Source organism: Plectropomus leopardus, chromosome 13 (genome assembly GCF_026936395.1).
Source record: "Plectropomus leopardus strain MGB_pleo_1.0 chromosome 13, ASM2693639v1, whole genome shotgun sequence".
NCBI lineage: Eukaryota > Metazoa > Chordata > Actinopteri > Perciformes > Serranidae > Plectropomus > Plectropomus leopardus.
In genome coordinates this window covers 23,105,802-23,129,383 of record NC_142188.1, presented here as the reverse complement: position 1 = coordinate 23,129,383, position 23,582 = coordinate 23,105,802, and the positions used below count along the sequence as shown (strand labels likewise).

Below are 23,582 nucleotides of genomic sequence, written 5' to 3'. Positions count from 1 at the left end.
CTGGAAATGTAAGAATGCTGTGAAAATGAATGTTTATTAATAAATCAGTTGACAGCACATTGTCTTTCTAAAAATACATGAATGGTTTTACTTCTCTTAATTGTTGGTAGTCACACAATTGTAGCCACCATGCAGAACATATTTTAAAAGTGGACTTTGTTTTATGTATTTTGTGTCTGGGATGTTTGTAATAAACATGGCTGAAATTTGGAAATAAAGTTAATGTATGTATAAGTAAACCCTGTGGGCAAAAACCTCAGGTTTCCCACATTTTTAACATTATGTTCCCAACAGTTTTTGCTACTCTGGCTACAGTGCAGTGGTTCCTAACTGGTGTGTCACAGTCCAAAAGTGAGTTGCGAGTCCATTCTGAATTGACCGCAAGTGACTTGTGAACATGTCAACTTTGTAAAAACCCTCTATTGTGAAGCACAGTGAATTTTCAGCCCAGAGCTTTCATTTTGAAGAGCTGTTTCCTGCTGTAGAATGATCATACTCCTGCTGGAACATGTGCGGCTGTGTTTAGAATATTTTATAATTGACTTTTCCCAGTAGAAAGTGTCACTACTCTCTGTAACAGTCATTCTCCAGCTGCAAGTACACTGCCAACATACATGTAGCTACATGCTAACGTCAGAGAAACATGGAAACTTGTTAATTCATTTCAATGCTAATTTCTCATTTCCCCTCGATTTTTGGATCGTATTCCTGCTGGAACATGTCGGCTTGTGATTAGAAGCTTTTATTTGTGATTTTTCAGGGTAGAGAGGATCACACCATTGCAGTCATTTCCCAGTTGCTATGACGGTGCAGAGATATTAAAAATCACAAATGCATTACCAATCAGAGCAGACTGGGCTTAAAGAGACAGGCACTAAACAGAGCGTGAGGCGAATTCAGGTGCTCCAGTAAAGACAATATGAGGAAAATAAAGTTTTTGGGCTGTTAAACTATGTAAACATTTTCTGATAGAAACCAAGATGACACGTATGAGCCTGAAAATGAGCATAATAGTTCCTCTAATACATGACAGTCTTCTTCAGGGTGTCAAGCAAAAATTTTGTTAAGTTTATCTTTATCCATACCTGTACTGTCATTGTGATTATTACCTCTCCAACACTGGTTTAAGTTCCTTCTCTCTCTCACAGAATTATTTGTCAAAATGAGATAATACGTACAAACTAAGTAGTATGTAGCTGCAGTGGTAATCTGAAGAAAACAACGAACATCGAACAGATTAGCTGCACTGACTCCCCCGGGCCGGGCTGCTGGTTCAGTAGTGAAGGAGATAGTTTGTTGTGATTAGTCTTGTAATTAAACTGCACAGGCTATGAATACATGAGTAATGAGTGGCAACCTGGATGCAAAAGGAGGTGATAAGTGGGCTGTCTATTTGGTGGAGCTTCGGGCTGAGAGGAACCTAAGTGTCGCCCAGACAGGGAAAAGGAAAAGGGCTGACCCATCTCGCTGTGACTCAAAAATTGCTCCCGAAGGTCACAGCCCACTACTGCCATTTTACCCACACCTACCCGTGGAAAGGTCACGTTTTCTAAAATGCATGGAGCTGTGTGTGTGTTAGTGGCAGATATATTAACATCACTAACTGATCAATCGATTTTTTTACGGTTCCAAAATATGTCAATAAATGACCAACACATGAATAATGTATCCTGTAAAAAGGAGCAGACATGTGAGTAATGCACGCTTTCTGCTATCTCTACTGATACACACAAGGCTGATAAGTATAAGATCCATTGTTATTTATACAAAGAAAACGCACAAGTGTTTTCCAGAACAACCGTTTCACATTCGTAGGAAGACGGGCCTCAGTCCAGCCCCAGGGAAATAGCAGCTCTTTCAGCATGAGATGATGCAGCCCCCCTGCAGTTTTTTTGTTATTGCAGCCTTATGAATGTCAGCATGTTAGCAACTGTCTGACATTTTTTTTGATATGTAGTCACACGATTTTCAAAGGCCTTGTGGCATTATCATTTTACTTTGAACTCTAAAAATAAGAGAGAGCAAAAAAAAAAAAAAAAAAAAAGGAAACGTCCTCGTTCTTAGTGCTTCTGGGCCACACTTAGGTCTGCACTTGCCAAGTTTGGAGAGTTCATCATTCATTTGAAAGAGCAGAAGGTCAAAAGTTATTATCTGATTAACAAAAATATTTATTTGCTTGGGGCTATAATATAAAGCGACCCATTTTTGCGAGTCTTTCAGAAGCAAATGGGAGCATAGAAGTCGACAGAGTTGAAAGCACAAAGACAGCAAAAGCTAGCGGATCGTTTTGGTAATTCTGAGCTCCATTTGTGAATAAACAAACTTGTCATCCAAAAAATACAGTTTCATTTTCAGATGTTACTGAACTGTGTAAAAACACACTGTAGCCTAGATACTCATTTCGCTTCATCAACACTAAAAAAAAGCAAATAAGGTGAACATATAGTCATGAGCACGATATCAAAATAATCAAAATATTAACTTATTGAATCATACATACTGTACTTTTTATGGATTCATATGTACAGTATCTACAGGGGGAATCGCAGTTGAATTTTGATTGTTTACTGGTTTTACGACTGCTGGTGCAACACTGTCCCTTAGAAATTACAATTCTATGTTGCTCTCTTAACTGCTTTGTTGTGGCAACGTAATCACCTGGAATATGTTTAGAGACAATGTTTCTCTCACAAATGAAACACTAGATTCATGTACCGTGTAGGCATCTCATGGAGGCGGTTGGGTAGGATGGCGGGTATACAAAGTGCAGGATCTTGGGGTCAGAATGTCAGGTTGATGTCAGGTTCATTCTCCTGTCTCTAGTTAAGGTTCGGAAAAGACAGTGATTGTGGTTTAATTTTAATGACAAAAAGATGGAAAAAATAATAATGCCATTGTGACTACAAATTAATTGGATAATTGCCCCAACTCCAACCCCTATTAGAAAACCCTTGCAATTTTTGCAACCTGCCACATATAAAAATCAGCAACATTTCTTCATTATGTTAATAGAAAACCTAAATTGGCCAGCATTACGTTTCTCTCACAGTGTTTTTGCTCTTTTGAATTAGTTGTTTATAACTGTAATTTCGAGGACACAGGGCTGGCTGCTGGGGTTGAAATACAAAAGTGCCAAACGATACTATTTATTCTTATTTCCTAACCCTTACTTAACCAAACACAGACTTGAATGTGCCTTTGTAATTAATGTCATTAGGATAATTTGGAAAGCGTGAGGCACATGTTGCTGGAATGAGAGCGTGCTTAATCTCTCCACCGGTAGTGTCTTTCTCCATCAAATCCATGTCAGGTGCATATGTCTTAATTGAAATGACGGGTAACAGCATCTGTGAAGGCCACATCGCTTTCAGTCTCCCTGCAGCTGTGCTCCACAACTGTGCCTGAGTGCGTGGGTGCGTGCGTGGGTGTATGTGTGTGTAAACCTTACTTACGTTTGGAAGATTAAGCACCAGCTCAAGGACCTGCTAGCACCGACCCCCCATAGAATCATGATGTATGGCCGTGGCTGTTTGGTGCACTAATCAGAGAAAAGATGAGATGCGGTTGATGTCAGGTATAACAGGGCATTCTAATGTTTAAGTGGCAGAGATGAAAGGCTATACTGACTGTATGTGGTTTGTTTTGTACATTTAATACAAAGCAAACAGACCAGGTTGCTTTTGAAGCTCCACCACTACAGGGCTCCTGGCTGCTGGGGAACCGGCAACTGAACGATAGATATTGTCAATCCTTGCTGTATGTGATTGTATAGATACCATCTTCCTGTTGAAATCAGATTTTGCCAACCTGCCTGTTGTTTGCCAGCCCCATCAGACTCATCAGCAGCATCTCTCAAAGGTGTTTCAAAGGGGGTCTGTGTTGTACAGGAAAATCAAAACATGTATTTTCATCACTACATGAATGTGGTTGATGTTACCCAGCGGGGCTGCTTCCTCTTACTTCCTCTTACACACCGACCATGTCACTGCATGCTGGCTCTCAGCTGCACCATCACACAGCCAAGCCCTGCCTGCAGAGACCTTACGAACAAATTGATACCTGTGGATGCAGAGTAAGTGAAACCTGGTAGATGTGACAGTATGGCCAAAATGGACTACACAATTTCCTCAACAAAGGTATGATTATATGTCAGGAAGGGATGTCCTGATCCATTTTTTTTTACTTTGATCTCAATCTGAGTTATTTAATATATTGAGTATCTGCCGATACCGAGTCCTGATCCAATACTTCTGTTTTCCTAGATAATGCAACTGCATGGTGCACACTTCAAGTGTTTAAAAGTTATTAAAATCATACAAGTTTATATCCTTACAATTGACTAACTCTGCAATGCATTAAGAAAAAACCCCCGCATCTCAGCTGTTCCTTTATGTAGTTTTTTATTTAAATTATTTAAAAATGACAAAGAATTAAATAAAAGACCCTGTCATTGATCTTTTTGGCCTTGTCGCTGACACAATATTATATTATTCACTTGATACCTGTATACATTTCTACACTTCAAATGGTATTGTCTTGGTGTTCTCTTAAAGTCAACAAATTGAGGGTGTTTGACTTGTTTTGTACATCCTCAGTGTTGCCTCATGCATGGCAAAACTACTCCCATATTCACACTTTATTCAAAGCATCCGCAAAATGCTTTGAAAAACTGTGAGCAAACAGCCAAACTAGCGAGTGTTGTTGAGAGCAGTGTCACCTGGCAGCTCATTCAAGCTTAGAGGAATGTTATAGGAAGCCCAGAGCAGTGGAAACAGCTGGCTGTGCTACGCTGTGACTTTCTCTCTTTGTCTTTACTGTGTGCCTGTCGTCCCTGTAGACACAACCAGGGCCGCTCTTTCAGCATGTGTACAGCAAAACAGTCATCACACCCCCAATGTTCATGTCCTTCAGTATGATGCTAATGCATACTCACTCACACACATCTACATCACCCTCTGTTCAGTAAAGTAAAGCAGTAAATAAAAAAATAAAAGTGTGCCAACAGGCTGAGAGATGGCTTTCCAATTAAGTGCTCTTGTCTTTCATTGGAAGAGCTTCTTGACATTTGAAGGCAGCCTGGGTTGTATTGTAATGTATTTCACACTTGCTTTTGTGTGTGTGTGCTGTATGTGTATGTCTGTAGTGAGACTTTGGAAGATTGAAAAATTCCATGTGTGTAATAATAGTGTGGGGAAGTTCTGATTAGTACTTCATGAAAATGTCATGCTTTTTTTTGAGTCACTCAAAGGGTCACCTGCTGTTACAGTGGAAAAAATAGCACTGTGGGGGCCCAAGCTTCCTGTAAACTGAAGTCTACTTATTTATGTAACATACAGTAAGAACTAAATGCATAAAACATGTCAGTCCAATCTTAGCTATTCTTGTTCTGTATGAACTCCTGTTTAATAATTATTGGTCACAATCGTCTGTCTTGACTGCTCCTCTCTTGCTCTTTACCTCTTCGTCTGTTAAAGTGTGACAGAATCTCAGTGACACTCACAATGGAAAAGCTCTTTGAAAACCAAGTGTATGAATAATCAGTAAGACATCCGTAATCCATTTTTAAAGACGGGAATATTAATGCACTAACAACTGCATCTGCTCGGCATGCAGCAGACAATTCCAGGTCTGCAAAAAAAAAAGCCCCCCCTCCTCTCTCAGACTGAAGCTTCAGCGAGCGTTGGGGGATCACTCTGCACTCTCTGTCACCATGACAACACCAGTTCCATGTCCGAGTGGGTGTACACACTTCATTTAGTAATCCTCAGCGACCAACATGGGAACAGCTGTGTGCGTGCTGAGAGGGTCCAGGCTAGCAATCACGCCAAAATACACTTAATTATTGGTCACTCTTGTGGGTATTATGGAATTAGAATTTGAGTGGCGGCGGCTTGCATTCACTGTATACAGTACTTACATTTTTATCGGGAAGTCATTTGGCCTTTACCTGAACTGACACACTTGCGCTAGTTGTTGTTTGGGTTTAACAGTACAAGCAGCAATGTGTTCACTGAGGTATGTCAGAGATGAGGAATACAAATACACTCACCTGATTAGTGTTGAAATGTATTACCACTGAGCCATCAAAGAACCATCAGGGAGCTGTGTTAACCTGCCTTAAGTGCCAAGACTTCAACACTGTCACACACAGCCACAAAAAACACTGCACACATACACACTCTGTAACAATAGAAACTGTCTCTTATGATTTAATTGTAATGTGGTTAAAAGCTAAGTTACATCATTTAATAGAAGAAAATCTTACCACTCATTAACCCCGCCCAACCCTTTCTCTCTCTGACCATTCATACTGGCTTGTATATTTAATTTGCACAGTTGGTTAAGAGAAACCTAAACTGGCTGCAGATTTACAGAATAAATCTGCACCCTGGTTGTAGCCCTGAGTTTACGAAGGTGGATCCTCACCTGCCAAAACTCTAACACACTGTACACCGCTCTGACACACTGACAGTGAGTTACATGTACAGATGAAGGAATGGGAAACACCGGAGAGCCCTTCTGAGCGCATGCCATCTCTCTTTTTTTTCATCTTCATGGGCCGTTGGACGCTTTGAAGAGGCAGCTTCATGATTGACAAAAGATAGATGTGTCCTCTCAGTTCACAATGACTGGCACTTATTTGCTGTCATGTTTGGATGTGTGGAACGCAGTCATTAATTAAAACGGGCATGTATAGAAAAGGATAGACGCTTTATTTTGACTGGTTTGCTATATGTTAAACAATGTTTGTAAGAGGATGAAATTATAGAGCACTGAGATAACTGTGGTATGTGGGATTATCACAATAATGATATAATGATAAAAAAAATAGCTGTCTTCAACTCTGTATGCTTCATGCAGGTAACAAAAAGTCCTCATACCTAAATTACTAAATGCATAGGTCATTTGACAAGGATTCCCCAAAAGATATATATGATAGTTGGAGAATACCAGCAACATTTGCACAACCCTAACCCTACACATACAAGTGGAGTTACGCCCAGTAGCCACTATTTTAAAGCAGTGAAATGGCCACAGATGGAATAGGTTTAGGCACCTAAACAACTTGAAAAGGTTGAGGACAAGATTATGGTTTCGGTTAAAATAAATACATTAATTATGTATATTTAATTCCGTATGTAGGATAAGTTAAGTTAATTAATTAGTTAATTAATTATTAGATAAGTTAGTTAATTAAATGTAAATGGGTGAGTTACATAAAATATCACCCCATATAGTTGTTGTGAAAGCTGAAATTAACAATGGAGACCAAATCCATTTTTGATACCAGGCTGTAAGCATGTTTATGTCTGCTGTAAAGTTAGACATTTTAACATGTTGCTGACCTTGTAGCCATCATAATTACCACGATCATTAGATGTAAATGTGGGTGGCAATTAGCACCTTGCACAGTTGACTTATTTACGCAAGATGGTCAGAGTCAACGGTTTAAATAAAAGTGTTATGCTTTGTCACAGTTTATATTGTCCATAAGCTGTTATAGAGGAAATACATGCGTTGACATCACAGATTAGGGTGTGGCTGGAAAGTGAAACATTACTGAAAAGTTTGAACCCATAGACAGCTGTATAGATATGGATTTTTTTTTCCCTCTGTGCTTCAACATTGAATTACCCTTTAAATGATACTCCCTCTTCTGCTCTCTTGTGTTTTGGTTTCTTTTTTTGTTTTGTTTAGGTTTTTTGGGGAGGAGAAAAAACAACAAAAGAAATTCAATATTAATGGCACACAGACAAGAGGTTTCAGCGCTGTGTTACTTTATTGATCTTCTTTCGTCAATTTACTCTGATGCATTACACTGTAAAGTCTTTGTAAATCAAGTCTTATTACACAAGACAGTAAGTTGTTGCAAAACCAAGCTTCTTCTCATAGATTAATAAAAACACACACTATAGCCAGCTAGAGTTCAGTTAGAGTTAAAACTGTATATGTCAATACATTTAATTTACTTTTATTATGCTTATCTACCCTTAACAGTGTAACCTCAATATACATTGAGACACTTTAGCTTTTGACTTTGAGATGATCTGATTTCCAGCATCAATCAGAACTTTTGTAGACACTTTTCACCCTCATGAACTAATCAGCCCACCATCCACCTTCAAAACAAAATCTGTCTCACCCCATGAAAATAGGGACTGCAGTTAGATTAAATTTTAGCTGAATTTCTTAATGGACTCAAAGTCATTATGTGCTTTGTTGATTCTTAAGTGTGGAGGATAATTGCCCTGGACAGCACAAAAGTGGTTTGATTATTGTCTGCTGGCTCTTTTGAATTATAATAGATATAAATGAGGCTCCCATATCCACACACAGCATCTCTCTGGCACCAACAGTTGTTGGCGAGAATGGGACTATTCAGGAACAGTCACACTACAGTAAACGTGTTCAAGCCTTTTTTGGAATTTATATTATGTGGAATGGTAAAGCAACCTCAAAGTCAGTGCAGGCAAGTAGAAATGAAAGATTGATTAGGCTGTGAAGTGCTGGTCCCTCTCTGAAATAGCACAGCACTTCTCTTCTAAATGAAGTCTAGATATTTCAAAAGATTTTTTAGTTGCTAAGAAAGTGGCGTCTTTGAAGTGAGCATGTCCCCTTGGTAGTTATTCAGCTGAGGAATATTTTAGTAGGCTTGTCTAAGATGTTCACATACTCGCTTCAAAGTTGGTGTGGTAAGGGGTCATTTCATGTCCAGTCCATCCCCGAACAGACCAGGCTTACCGAAAATCACTTGCCACCAGGGATGTCTCTATCAGGAACTTATTTTTTTATTTTTTTATTCTTAAGCTCCCGATCTGAGCCTTTCTCTCTCAAGAATGTGTCAACATTGAGTCACAATCTGATATGTATATGTTTAAACGTAATGCAGCTACACATAAAGGCCCATGCAAGTTCGAGGAATCTGTCAACATTAGATCTGCATAAAGATAATGTATACTGCATCACAGATTTCTTTTGATGGTTCTCTATAGTGTTTTGTATAGTGTCCTTTAGTGTTTTCTTTATATGTGTTTAAATCAACTGTGACACATTGAGGTATGGTGTCTCTGCTAATCATTCAAAATCGGGCTTTATACGAACCAATGGAAACTGTTTAAATATGCCCATGATCCCTGATGCCTTTTATTAATGCAGACGATGTAACAATATATATTTAATATATATATATATATTAGAATTGTGCTGTGACGCCAGCTCTTTCAGTGAATAATGTCCATGAGTGCTGGTTTCTACCCTATAACAGTACAATAGTTTGCTGTATTAGAGAACAACGCTGACTATGTTTACATGAACAACATATTTCAGTTTTTGATCTTGTTCTAAGAAAGGCAATTCTCCTACTTATACCTGTTTACATGGCTAATGAAAATTAACATTATACTAATGTTTCTGTTTACACACAGTCATGAATGCCATTATTAAAGTGTCCTGACATGATGTTCAAATTATATAGAAAAGTGGAACAAATGAAGCAGCTTGTCAGTTTGCTTCTTTCTGACAGTGAACGCAGCCTCCCTTTTCATTTGTTCAACCACTTTCTTCGAAAAGTCAGCATTGAGATATTTGCACATTATCAAAAAACTGTTATCCAAATCTTTCATGATGTTTAAAAGTAGATGTGTTTCTTCTAACAATCACAAATGTGGGCAAGCATTTGTACCCGAGGCTTGCAACCTGTTGGTGCGTTGCTTTATTAGCAACATGTCCATGACAATGCACAGAGCTGTCCATAAACAGACAAGAAGCTGTGTGCCAAAAACTGCTGTAAAAAACAAAACTGGTTCAGATATTCTAAATGTGCTGTATGCATGTCCAAAGAATGCAATTAAAACCCAAATAATACCAGAATATCCCACATGTATTTATCAGAAAATGCTAAGTTCAGAAAGAGGTCAAAACATTCAAAGGGAATATGCTGTTTACATGACCCATTTAAATTTAAAAATATTGTCATAACTGAAATAATAGTGGATAATTGCAAGCATGTACTAAATGTAGCCATTGTCACCTCCTCCATTCTTTCCAGTTTAAAGTAGAAATAAATACAGGTTTTGCTTTTACTTATCATTACAACATCAAATATTGATTGCACAATGTAATGGCTATGAAATAATCACAACCCTTGCTGTTACCATACAGTTGTGTCCGTGACAGGCAATATCAGGAAAAAAATGGCTCAATTTATAATATAAAGGGAGTGCATCAACCATTGTGCAACCAAAACAGGCAGAGGGTAGCACTTTTGTTTTCCCAAGTAGCTATCGTTAGCTATTCCTATTACCATTGATTATTGTGAGCTATTTTGTCTAGTTCATTAGTAATGAATGTAAGTTACCTCTTGTAGGCAGTGATGCAGTGTATATGTTTAGTGCTTTGATTGTGAAAGTTAAGAACGGAAGGAGTCGAGCTGACGTGGAAAGCAATAATGAGTTTGCAATCTTGGTTCAAACTGAGGAGCCTCCATGTTGTTATTTTGCGACCCTAAAAGCATAGATCCTCAGCGCTGAAAATAGCGAACTTGTTGCAAGGCTCTAAGGTAAATGAAGAGTGATTTGGTTGTCATAGCAACTGCCACGCCAACAATAATACCACTTGGTGAGATCAAGGTGGGAAAAGTTGAAAAGTTGTCTGTTTCCACTTTAAATAGAGTTGATATTCAGTCTGATGTGAGAAGTGCACATGAGAATTATGCATTGCACTTGCACTCTTTTTGTTATTATTGCACTCTGCACCATAAGCGCAATTTTTCCTTTTATTCGTGCCCCATTAATCTCCAGGATCCCTCTTGTACAGAAACATGACACTTTCCCAAACAAACTAAAGGACAAGATCAGTCACACACTGAAGGCGCTGAGCGTATTCAGACGTATTCTTTTCTGTATAATCGCAACCTACGATGGATTTTTGCTGCGATTTATTGATAGGGACGATAATGAACAAAAAAAGATAAAAACAACCTTTGTTGACTCTGCATCTTGCTACACACTTTCCCATTTCAGTGTTTTTTTTTATTGACTTTCAAAAATTGATGGGAGAGGCAGGTGCTAATCATGGCACATTAGAAGCCTAGAACAAGCAGGCATAATGCATGCACTGTGGCACATTTTCTCCATTTAGAATGAAAACGACTGAGCAAGGATTTTAAAGACTCCGCTGAGTCTTGGTTAAGGTAGTTTGCAGTCAGCAACAAACCTGCCCATGCTGTGTGATCATAGCAACAGAAAGGATTCATGTTCAGAGGGATGCTGAGGAAAATACATTTTAGACCTTTTAGAGATGGTATTTATGTTACATTATGTTATTTAGCTTGGTCTACGAATGTGGAGTTTAACACACAATTCTCCTTATAAAAAACAACAAATCTGCAGGATTGTTTTGATTTTGTTTTGTTGTTCTTTTTGTTTGTTTTTCTTGGCAGAGCCTGTGGACTCATGGGGAAAGTGTGGTCTGAATGGCAATCATCAGTCTTTGCTGGTTCAATTGTGTTACTGACCTTGTAGCCCCAAGCAAGAGACCACAATGAACAAATCCAGTGAAGATATTGGGAGGAAAAAAAAAAGCTAAAAAACATTGGTGGGAATGGAAGCTCATTAACTACTGGTGGAATTGGCAAGGCGAGGGTCTTGAAGGAGGTGTGTGCAGTGGGGATTTTGTGGTACGTGTGATAAAGAAGTGTTCCGTTAAATTCCTTAATGACTTATTTTGTATGCTCGGAGCAAACTATGCTCGGCTGTGTTGTAATTCTGCAGTTTCTTAACAGGTTAATTTTGAAATGATTGGGTTTTTTTATTATCCTGTCATTGGCTTTTTTGCAAGCGAATTCATCTTCATTGTAACAGGCCAGTGCTGCAGTGTGTGAAGATATTGGAGTTTTCTCATATTGACTGAGTAATTTGCCTTCAACATACTAAATGAAAGCATCCTTTTAATGTGTTTGATCAGGACATGTCTCTTGATGTTTTTCTGCATCCGTTATCATCCCTGCAATCAAGCCCAGCCCCCCTGAAGTGTAAGAGGGCAGCTAGTAATCTCTTCAACCCCACTAAGATAGATTTATGTGACTCTTGTCCGTAGGTTGCGTGGATATAATGGTATACATGTGTCAGTATGTGCGTCTGAGCCACGCAGAAACACTGATACACTGAAATGTGTCTGTCGGCTAATGGATGTAAATAATGATGAGAGCTGAGGGTTCTACCAGGAGGAAAGGAACAATTATGATAAAGACCCATGTTGGATGGATTATCTGCCAGAGCTGCTCAAACTCTTATTGTTAAGAGCATGTTTGTATAATTTATGTATTGAAAAACACTGCGGTCATAAATAACTTTCCTGATTTTTCAATCACATTGGAAAAAATAAGAAATATTGCATCCATAGAGGGAGTCGTAACCTTAGTATCTTCAAGGTTAAATTGCCGAAAGCTAATGCACTCCACTGAAATGCCTCTTTTTTTCACTAATATTACTGAGCTAATTAGAGTTATTTGTATTTCAGTGTAGACTTTGTTGTGTACAAACTCACAACTCAAAGAAATTATGATTCGATAATATCAGCTTAATGGCCTGTAACACCTCATTGAAAGCAATTATTGGATTTTGTTAGATTTCGCGTATTACTGCCTTTTCCTTTAAGCAAAAAAAAAGGGGAAAAAAAAGTCTCAGTTCTTCCAAGACCAAGGGTAAAGAGGTCATTTGTGTTTAAGTTTGCAGAGATCCTAAAGCAGATGCCAGTGTTTTGGAGCTCTACAGCAACTAACTGTCCTTCCTGTAATATCCCTGCTTAGTTACAAAGTGAAATACAGTATGCCTTTCACCTTACAGAAACACAGCTGTATAAATATTTATTTGATGTGGAAGTGTTGAGGATGCGAGTGGAGACATCGGTACTGGTGAGATAAGAACTGTTTAAATTTTCATGAATTCACCAGTAGTCTGGTTTTTGGCGCTTGCCCACACTCTAATTGGCATGTTGCCGTTGTAGTGAAGAACTTCATGAATTATGCACGAAAAACAACTTACCACGTGTCCCATTATAACCACATTGTGCTGTGCAATTTTCGGCCTGCTATTCTGGAAAAAGACAATACTTCAGACAGCTCCATTCTCATTACAGCACAGCCTTGGCTTAGCTGGGGGATCACCTTGTTTCTTACCTCTTGCAAACACAAAATCTCACCCCTTAAGCAACACCAGTGAAAGCCACTTGATTACAGTGGTTCCCCATGTGTTTTTATCATCCTGACCTATTAAGCAACCAGACATACAACTGAGAACTAAATTTAATCTATAAATGATTTATGGTCAAGTAGAGTAGTAATATAGCTAACATTAATTCAGCAGGAAAGTGAGGCTAAGTGTTTCCTATTAGAAGTAAACGGTGAGGTTAGGTGTTAAAGAACACATGAGATTGCTGTGTTTTCTGCACATGCCCTCACCTGAACCAAGTCTGATTCCTCAGTATTCATACTTCACCAGAGGTTTAATATTTAAGCACATAGAAATGGGGACTTGATAACGTTAAATTGCAAATTTTTGAGTCATAGTTGATCTATATTTAATGGGCCATGAATTGCGATTCACCAGCCAATACTGCTGAATGAAGTAAAAGACAGAAACAGTCTGCTTTTGAATAAACAGGGAAAAAAAACATTAATGGCTTCATGAATTATAGTTCACAAGGGCATGGTATTGCATTAAAACCTTGCTGACTCTTTTTTGAGGAATTCTCAGGTGTATCACATTTTTATACAGTTGTGTTTAGTTCCACTGTGTCATTGAACTCCTTGCAGTTTGTGTAAATGCAACACCTGTGCTGGGCCTCTGTGGAATGCTGTGGGCAGTTACCTCTCGTTCGTTGATGTTGTCCTGTCCGGCACTGAAAAGGCCGAGGGTAGTCAGGCAGAATGCGGAAGATCATGTTTCTGTCAAGTCACTGCTTAGATTCTCTTATTTTTCTGTCATCACTCCTATGATTCAATTAAGAAGCTGCATTCCTCCGTCTGGCCAGGCCAGAGAAGGAGACCAGTGATTGACAGGTAAAGACATTACTATGCGAAGGGAAGGAGAGCACTGGGAGAGATATGAATATTTGAGTAGATGGCATAAAAGAATCTTGTAATTGATTTTCTATCTAAGCTGCCGTTTCATTTACTGAATAAATGCATTCATTTTAGGCAGTGGGTTGTTCATGCCGTCCCCATTGTCTCATTGTGAAGACAAACTTCATCGTATTTTGTATTTGATGATGATTTCGCAGATTCAAATAACTTTGGCTCGACTTCTCAGCTGCATGGCGGCATTGTACTTATCCTTACACTGTTAGAAACGTCGCCATCCATGTCACCTTGCTGGAACTAGGCTGTGCCGAAATGAGCTCTGTGTGTTGTCCCCTCTCGACAGATGTGATCCACACCGTGGGTCCGGTGGCCAGAGGTCATGTGGGCCCTACCGAGACCAATGACCTCACCTCCTGCTACCAGAACTCCCTCAGGCTGATGAAGGAGCACGACTTGAGCACTGTGGTGAGTACAGTACGCTTCTATGCTCGCAATCATCTGAGGAGAGAATGGTCTCTGTTCTGTGCAGCTTGAAAGACATAAATAATGTGCTTCTGTATTTTTGTTTGACAGTGAATAAGCCTTCCGTGAGAAAAGCTGTGTTTGAAATTTTTTTAGGAATTTTGGAAAAGGTACAAGAACAAAAGGATTTAGCATCTTTCATTTCAGATACAGTTCTGAAAAAGGCCTTAATCTCCTTTATTTAAACAAAAGCAACAGAGAACACAACAAAATGGTAATGTTTCATGTTTGTCAAATGAAGGCTTTTCATGTAGACTACTCTGGCTTGCGATTAAATGAAAGGCGGGTCTTTGTATCCACCACTGTATATTGCCACTGTGTACAACTCCACAGTTTTACCTTTATCATCATTTTGGAAGCCACTTTTAGGTTAAAAACTGTGACTTTTCATAAATTTTCTAAAAGTCTTAATGTAGATATTTTGGTTCATCATTTTTTATTTCCGCTAAATTAAATCTAGCACCAAAGAGTCATTTCAGATGCTTTGATTCATGTGTTTTACTGCGCCACCTCTGCAAGAAGCTTCTTCTTTTAAACACCAGAAAAGCACAAGGTTTAGTGAATGTGGCTGAATCATAGGGCTTTAGAAGAGACAATGCCCACACAATCCACAGCTGGCAGCGGCCGATCATTCACACACCATCCCTGCTTCTGGCCTGTTCTGGACCGTATGCTTCAGTCTGGTCCACGTGATATATGGATTTGCCCTGCCCACAGAGGGTAAACAAATCAGTATCACACCAAATAGCCACAAATCACATTTTCTGCACCAGCCTACTGCCCTGCAGCCTCATCAGAGGCCAATCAATGCAAGTACTCACCAACAGTGAGAGGAGGCAAAGCTGAGTGCCAGTTTCATTAAAGATGATTGTGACAAATTCCTGCTCTGTTGATGACTTATTATGAGTGCGACAGACACCTCTAGGTAGCAATTAAATGGATTGTGAAGCCAAATGACTGAAGTTGTTGTGGTAAGTGTTTTTAAAGTTTTATCAGAATCAGCAGCATGCCTGCAGAAAAGTCCGATCTACAAAGATATGACGTGCCACAAGCATGACATTACATGAGACTGTCATTTAAAGAATTAAGTAATTTACTGCGTTGGGCTCAAAGGCTTCATGGGCAGAGGTGAGGCCCCTCAGGCTTCATTGCAGGGGCACACCACCAACTCATCTGCTGTCATCCACAAATGCTCCAATCCTTACTTTGTTTTTGGCACATTCCACAGATTTATTCAGTTTAGGCCTATCTCCTGATTTATTTATCCAATAATCCATTTATTTATGAGAAACAGAGTTTCTGTTTTTATTGGGAGCTGCCTGGATTCTGTCTAATGTATTTATACAGCTGCTCTGTGTTGAGCAGGCCTTCAGTGAAAACACTGGTGTTCTGTGACTGACTGGCCTTGTAGGATGAGCCACGAGCCTAGTCCTTACATTATCTTAGCCACAGTCCATTTAGTCTCTCCTTGCTTCAAGGACAACAGAAAGCCTTTTTACTAAAACTAAAAGGGAAATAGTTGTTTCTTCAAGCAAGGATGTGGCCTTGATTTTGTTTTACTCTAGCCTGCCTTGATATGCAAGACTTGCATGAATAGAAACTCTGGGCTCTCTAGTCCTCATTCTTTCTTAACAGAGTCTTGCGGTCTCTTGGTACAGAGCACAATGAGTCCAAGTTTTTGGTTAGCTGATCAGAACTAAGCTCACTTTGACTCATCTGAAAGGGGCTCACTATGAGTTTTGCCATGTGAGAGAAACAAGAGATCCCACCGACGACGGGCACCCCGCCAAGTGGGTCTACAAAGTGGGCAAAAGAGGAGGGGGTCTACATTTGGGAATCCAAGACGGCTGGCTCTCTAATGGGGATTCCAGGGCATTACAAAGGAATAGGAGTCAAAACAAAGCCTAACACAAAATAAACTTGAGCATAAAAGATTAAAAAGAAGCAGAGCTTGGTAGTTAATCCCTGTTTCTTAGAGCTCAAAGCCACGCTTTAGGCTACGAAACAGTTGGGCTACCACAGCCGTCTCATCAAACTGTTTTTGTGACTGTAGCATGTCACAGTTTACTGGGAATAGGACAGAATTTCAGGACTGGAAATGCATTTCCTTTACCTTAGGGCAGCTCAGTGTGTATTACTGAACATTTACTAGAATCCCCAGAAGTCAAGAGTTAGATAGAAGAGCTTTTCCTGTCCTTCAGTGATGTGCATTTCCTGTCCCAGGGTGATCAGTGTTGCACTGATTTAAAGCTCTATTGGGACAGAACTGGTGAAGATGGAAAATGTGACTTTTTGGCAACCTAAGGCAATTCCTGGCTGTGTTTAGTTGTTGTTTCTTAGTTCCTAGGTTGTATTTTTTACCATTAAAATAAGACTAATTGGAAAGTAGCAGCTTGAGTGAATATTCTTAAGTCCATAATGTCTGCCCTTGTGGGGCAGCTCACACAGTGGATCATGAGGGCATTAGAATTAGACCCTTGTTCCATTGTTTTAGTTTTCAGAGATAATTAGGAAAATGTGCAAAATTATGTAAAGTGTCCCAGGCCAAAAACATTTTTAATTAAATTTTTTTGATAACACTCAAGGCATTTAGCATTTAGTGTCACACAAGGAAAATAATTATCTTGACACAAAATTGTAGTAGCTTATTTTTTATGTAAAGTCTTGAAACTCCTACTCATGCATACTTCGCCAAGGCAATATTGGCTGCAATCTAAAGACAGATGTGCACATTTTGTTTATATGACTACTTCTGGCCCACAGGGCAAACAGTAAATACAGGATGCAGTTCTAAGCCATACTGAGGGATGGCCTTCAGATGAAAAATGACGATCAACCGGAGCCAAGAAACCTGCCGTTTAACCCCCACACTGATGTTGAGAGCTATGTGGAACGGTCCAAGCTTTAACACCCTCGCTCTGTCTTAGTCCCTGGATAAATATCCGATGGCTGGATGGCCCATTGAGTTGTGCTCTCCAAGTCATTTGGCTGCTGTGCATGCTGGAAAGTGATAGCGTGTATTTGTGCCCATGTTCATGCATGCACTATGTCTTACGTGCATCTTCCTGGGGCATATGAATGTGCAATGTTCTTTGCTCATCCCTTCCCTGCCTAGAGGACTCTTATGCTTCAGTGCCTTTTTTTTTTTTTTTTCTTTTTTGCTGCGGCTGAAAGAGCAGCAGGCTGTCACAGCTCCCGGGGCTCTGACTGACCACAGCCCACAGCTAGGATGCCAGTTTTGCCGGCTGGGCTCTGCAACATCACACAGGGGAGCTGTGGGAGCTGTGCAGCCTGTAAGTACAGAGTTGCAGCTCTGGGCTGATGAGCAGCACGTTGTCAAACAGCCCCCTCCTCTGCTCAGTGCTTGTTACACTACAGTATGTTGTTTGGCTCAGGTGAGGAGCAAAAAGGAAATATCGCTAGAAATATGGATTTTTTGTGGATTGATTCGAGACATGAATTGTGATAATAACACTTCCTCGCGGGTCGATAGGAGTAAAGATGCTGTAGCAGACTATTCAATATTTGCTTGAGCCAGGACATATTAAATAGGTCTCATCATGGCTTCTCTGATATACAGAGCATGCCATTATTATAGTCCATTTGGAAACAGCTGAAATTGTTGGGGAAACTTGCTACTCAGCAGTACCACACTATTGCATTGGCAGAATTTTCAGAAAACAAATGGGGGGAAAAGATTTTCTCTGATTTGTTTGTGTGTTAAGGTGCCATGCAGTGCATACAACATGCAGATTTTTAACCACTGACTGAGACCTGCCAATCACATCATCTTCTAACTGAAAGAGTAATTTCTTGCAATCAAGAGTAGGCTTTTATTATCTGGTGAAAGACAAATCATTCACCCCTGTGTGTGTGAGTGCATTTTAACAATGCACACGTGTTTCTACTGTATCTGTGTACAGTCAGACCCCGGGGGGGCTTCTCTCCAAAGAGCTCGAAAGCCATACAGTACATGGAACTGAGGAGACGGTTAATGCAGGTCCCCTGTCTTGGTTAGTCATGGAAGGCTGCTCAGATTCTTCCCTGGAAGCGAGCGTAGCATCTGTCAGGCAGAAACAGACAGACTGTGTGGAGGGGGACGCCACCATCTGGAAGCCATTCAGCCTTAGACTCTGTTTTGTTTTAGAGACCATATTAAAAACCCCTTAGACTGTGACCTTTAGAATAAAAGAATAAACCGTGTTTACCCAAAACATCATTATTGTTTCATTTAATTTGGCCTTCCTTTTGAGTCTTTGGGGAGTGTTCTGTTGAGACAAAATAACTAGGATGTAAGTCTCAAGGGTAAGTGGCATAAAGATACAACGTGCATTTTAGTTGTTGACTAATGATCTCGTGGGTAACCAAGCCTACTTTTTGTTCATAATTTGACATTGACAGGCCACAATTTGATGCTTTTCGAAAGTATCTGTCATTAAGCTATTTCTGGAGGCGTGCAGTGGGCTGGCAGCTGTCAGTGTGGACAGTGACAGGGTCGCAGACTGCATTTAGTGGCCTCCTCTCTGACTCCCAGGCGGTGCTGGAAGTGTTTTGTAGTCATAACACACTGGCTTCGAGGAGATCCAGCAGGGAAGCCACAAATTGCCCGTTGAGAAAAACGCTGAAAGCCAAGTGGATTGGAGATGAATGGTGTAGAATGATAGGATTAGCCACCCTTCTCTGTGGGCTCATTCCAAGGCTGCTAGGAGCATTAGCTCCCATTCATTTTGCCCGACAGTGTTACCAAAATGCATTCCTGCAAACAATATCTTATGGTGACAAATCAGCATGCACACACTACTTGAAGATGACAGCTGATAGCCTCTACTAGATAATCTGTTCAACCTGACGGGGACAGCAAGAGAGGAACAAACAAACACTGTATCACTGGGAGAAGTGACCGTGCCCCTAAGGTGTCTTCAGGATAGACAACACACTGGGGTTTGGAGCGCAGGTTGACTTCAGCCTCATCTAAGAATCTGTTTTAGCCAACCAGTTTTAAAAGCAGCCTCTTTTCTCAGGAATCATATGAAATGTGCTGTAAATAACTTTTACTGTTCGGTTTTTATTAATGTAGGTCACTGGTGATATTTGAAAATGTGTTTTTTTACTGCTGTATTTAAGTGCACTGGAGGGTCTTTGTCATTATTTATGTTTCCAAATACCACCATATCAAACTTAACGACTTTGTACTCCACCCTATTCCATTTTGGTTTGCAGACTCCCCAAGTGATTAATTAATTTTCATTTATGCACTGAACAGATCGTGCACAAACTTTTCCTCTATCCACTTCTCTACCCTTCCTCGTAAATTATTGTCCGCGAGTGCAGGCGACTCCACATTTAATTACATAATGGCTGAGAAAAGGATAGAGGCCTGATTGTGCACATACTTGGCTTCTGATCATAGCAAAGTAAACTGTGCCATTAATTGGGATAGAAGAATCAGAGGTTTACTGCTGATCTGCTTACACAACACACTTGGTCTTTGTGTCTACATCACCCAGAATTCCATGTAGTTCATACTTTAAATTCCTCCAGAAGTGAATCTGAGGTCTTTATGGCAATATTTGAAGAACTTAATTTGCAGATAAACTGTGGACTCAATAGATTTTTACAGCCGGTTGCAATTATGTAGCACGGTTTTCAAAATGAAGGAAATACAGGTTTGACTGATGTTCCCCACAGATCCGTGTTCATGTTTTTGCAAGACTCTACTAAATATCAGTTTTTAGCAGCCTTTGCACTTCTGCCAAGTACCTTTGACTGCTGCACTGCTTTATGAAGGCTACATGCTGTGAAAGAAAGAGACAATGCCAACACATCTTGCTTCTAATGTACACTGAATATTTTTGTCTTCAAAACTTTTTTCCCCACATCTAAAAGTAAGCATACTTGCAATAAGTTGAGCTTTACTCTAAGATAGTGGAGATATATTTTTTGGGAACACATCTTTGCCATGCTTAACCTTAAAAATGAGAATTTTGTTGTCAGACGAAAAAAAATGGAGTATTTGACTTGTGTGCCAGGATGTCAACTGACAAAAATAAACATAATTCAGAAAAATACAAAACAACGTTTAACAAAACAACAAAACCGTTCTACAAACGCTACAAATCACATCAGACATTACAAAAGGTGGATGCAGTGTAACAAACTACTCATTCCTAATATGTTCAACCCAGGCGCACTGATGCTACGTAAAAGCCATACTCTGAATAAGGAGGTTGACAGACTGAGGAAAAAAAGAATTCCTCAACCTGTTCAGTTGAGCCTGTGGGACTCTAAATCTTTTGCGTGATGGCATATGCAGATATACTTCAAATCAAGTGTGAGAGGGGTTGGATATAATACAACCATCCAGAGGCAACATTTTTTTGTATACACAATTTGAGAATTTGATTCAACCTTTGAGCAGATACGGTGGATGTAATTCCTTACTTATTAGCTTTGTTTTAGTTTCTTCTTTCAAAATGTGTGCATTCTAGCCAGTGCTCGAACTTAGCCGATACTCTCATTCTACGTTTTCCACGTTGGTATTCTTTAAAGATATGTTTTTTGGGGGGGGTTTATGCCTTAATCGATAGGACAGCACAAGTGTAAAATGGGGAGAGAGAGAGAGGGAATGACATGCAGCAAAAGGCCGAGGCCGGAGTCGAACCCCGAGCCGCTGCGGCGAGGACACAGCCTCTATATATGGGGCGCTGCTCACTGAGCCACCAGGTGCCTCATGTTGGTATACTTTGACTTTTTCTTGCAAGCCGGCATTTTCCACAAGCTGCTGGTGCTTTTTTTCTGCCTTCTCCATGTCAGGTTCTTTTCGTGCTGTATAACAGCTCTAAACAAACTTCAATTCCCATGAGGCACTGGGGGCGCTAAGCACCTTGAGGGCACTATGTGATGCTAACCCGTTTCTCTTCTTGCCTGCCTGCTTTTCTCTGCTTAACTCTAACCATAAGCATAATCATAACATTACGTTACAATAATGTTGGCTCAGCTCCAAAAGGGGAACACAAAGAGAACATGAACAAGTCAGACGATGACTTGACAGACCTTTGAAAGTCATATCCTAGCCTGGAGCAGCAAGCTAAGGCTTGGAGCCACTCATAGCATAAAACGCTAGCATCAGCAAAACCACTGCTGTCACTGCTAGTGATGAGGAGATCGGCTCTTTTAATTAACCTGGTTCCTGCAGTTCACTCGTATCGAGCAAACCAACACCTGGGCAGACTTTTTTAGTTCACCAACATTGTCTGAAACCCCTATAACACCACCTTACACCCAAAAGCACTGGCGATGTTAGGCCTTGGTGTCTGAAGCTTCAGCCCCAAATGTTTAATAAATAGCCTTGGATCTAAATATGTAGGCTATACATATGTTTAAAAAAATGAGAGTAGGCCAAATTCTAATAAAAAGCCCTGGATCTAATAATCTGTCATTCTGTTCATGCTTCCACCAGTGTTTACATACACTGATACATTTAACTATTTTCTCAAGTCTACTCAATACATTTTCAATAATAGCACTTGTAAAGTATTCTGTTTTTACTCAATATGAATTACTTACAACTACTAATATTTGTTACATTAAAATGAATAGTTCTTCTGTCAAGAAAAAAAGTTTTAATAGTGCTGTCAGTGTCAGTGTGGTGATACGATTAAGGTTCATACAAAGCGTGGGGTTTTGGGGTTTTTTTTTTAAACTGCATAAATTTCTGGCTGACAATCCTGTTTTTAAAAGGCTGTACTAGGCTGAGTTTTAAAGTTCAAGTGATGATACCAGTATTATATGAAACAAGAGGACTAGAGGAGTCCAGTGGTACCAAATGTCATGCTAACTTCTCAATAGGGGAGTTGAATAGCACTCCAGATAGGCTATTGGCAATAGAAAATGGACATTGCCCTTGACCTCTGACCTCAAGATATTTGAATGAAAACGGGTTCTGTGGGTACCCATGATTCTCCCCTTTACAGACATGCCCACTAATAAGTCCAATCAAGATAGATAAAAATTGTTTCACCTTGACAAAATGGACCTCAGAACTGTTTTGAAACCCAGAGTAATGGCATTGAAAACGTGATAAGGTGCGAAAGTGCATTAAAAAGCAGTAAAATTTAGCTTATTCATAGAAAAAAAAATAATTCCCTGGGGATGATTCTCCCTGACCACTTTACAGAGGCTAAGCCTCCAGTGTCTACAAATCAGAACGCCCCTGTCTGAGAGCAATGCCAACATGTAAATAAGTACAAGTACTTATTCTTTTCTACTTCAAGCCCTGATTCAGGATTTGTTTATCGCTGTGAAATCCAGTTGAATCACCTATAGCTTGAATGAGCTGGAAAAAAAACTAGTACAATATGTATTGCGAAGAATTTCACTGATTGTAATCCCCCAATCAGCGATTAGCTGCATTATGTGATTATAACCCAGCCTTCTTTGTGACCAGTCAGCCAGTTGCTGCTCCTAGCCCGCTGACACATACAGTACCTGCATGCAACGCAAAGGTTAATTAGACTGAAGCTTTCAAAAGGTCATGCCGCCATTTAAATTACCCAGTGCTATTTGTCTGATCCGAATCATTGGCAACACAGGGCCAATTAGATCCAATTACACTGATAGTGGTTGTGGTGGTCTGCCACCTAGTCTAAGTTAATGGCCATTGGAACCCCAATTACCCCAATGCCCTGATTCAGAGGGAGGCGACCACAGCAGGAGGTGCCTCAGGTCTGGGTAAAGGGGACAGCTCTGTCGTATCGCCTTCCCTTGACATTCCCTTCACTTCAGGGAATACTGCAAAACTTTATGTGAGGTGAAATATTAGGATATGTAAAATGTGACATTTCAGCACACCTCGAGAGGGGTAATCACAGTTGATGGGGATTGAAGAGGTAATCTCCTGAGTGCCTATGTGGAGTGGGCTGATGTGAGCACGCTAGTGTCTTGATTACAAGCACAGGAAGCCCATAGCAATCATCAGAGA

The 23,582-nt window shown here is 40.0% G+C and overlaps 1 protein-coding gene across 3 annotated transcripts in view; it reads left to right on the top strand.

Moving 5' to 3' along the window:
• Window positions 1-23,582, top strand: part of macrod2 (mono-ADP ribosylhydrolase 2) — a 511,048-nt gene that overhangs the window by 306,699 nt on the left and 180,767 nt on the right. For all 3 annotated transcript variants that reach the window (XM_088086648.1, XM_042501834.2, XM_042501833.2), the window contains exon 6: window positions 14,424-14,545. In XM_088086648.1, the coding sequence (XP_087942774.1) occupies window positions 14,424-14,545 (122 nt within the window). The remainder of the gene's footprint in view (window positions 1-14,423; window positions 14,546-23,582) is intronic.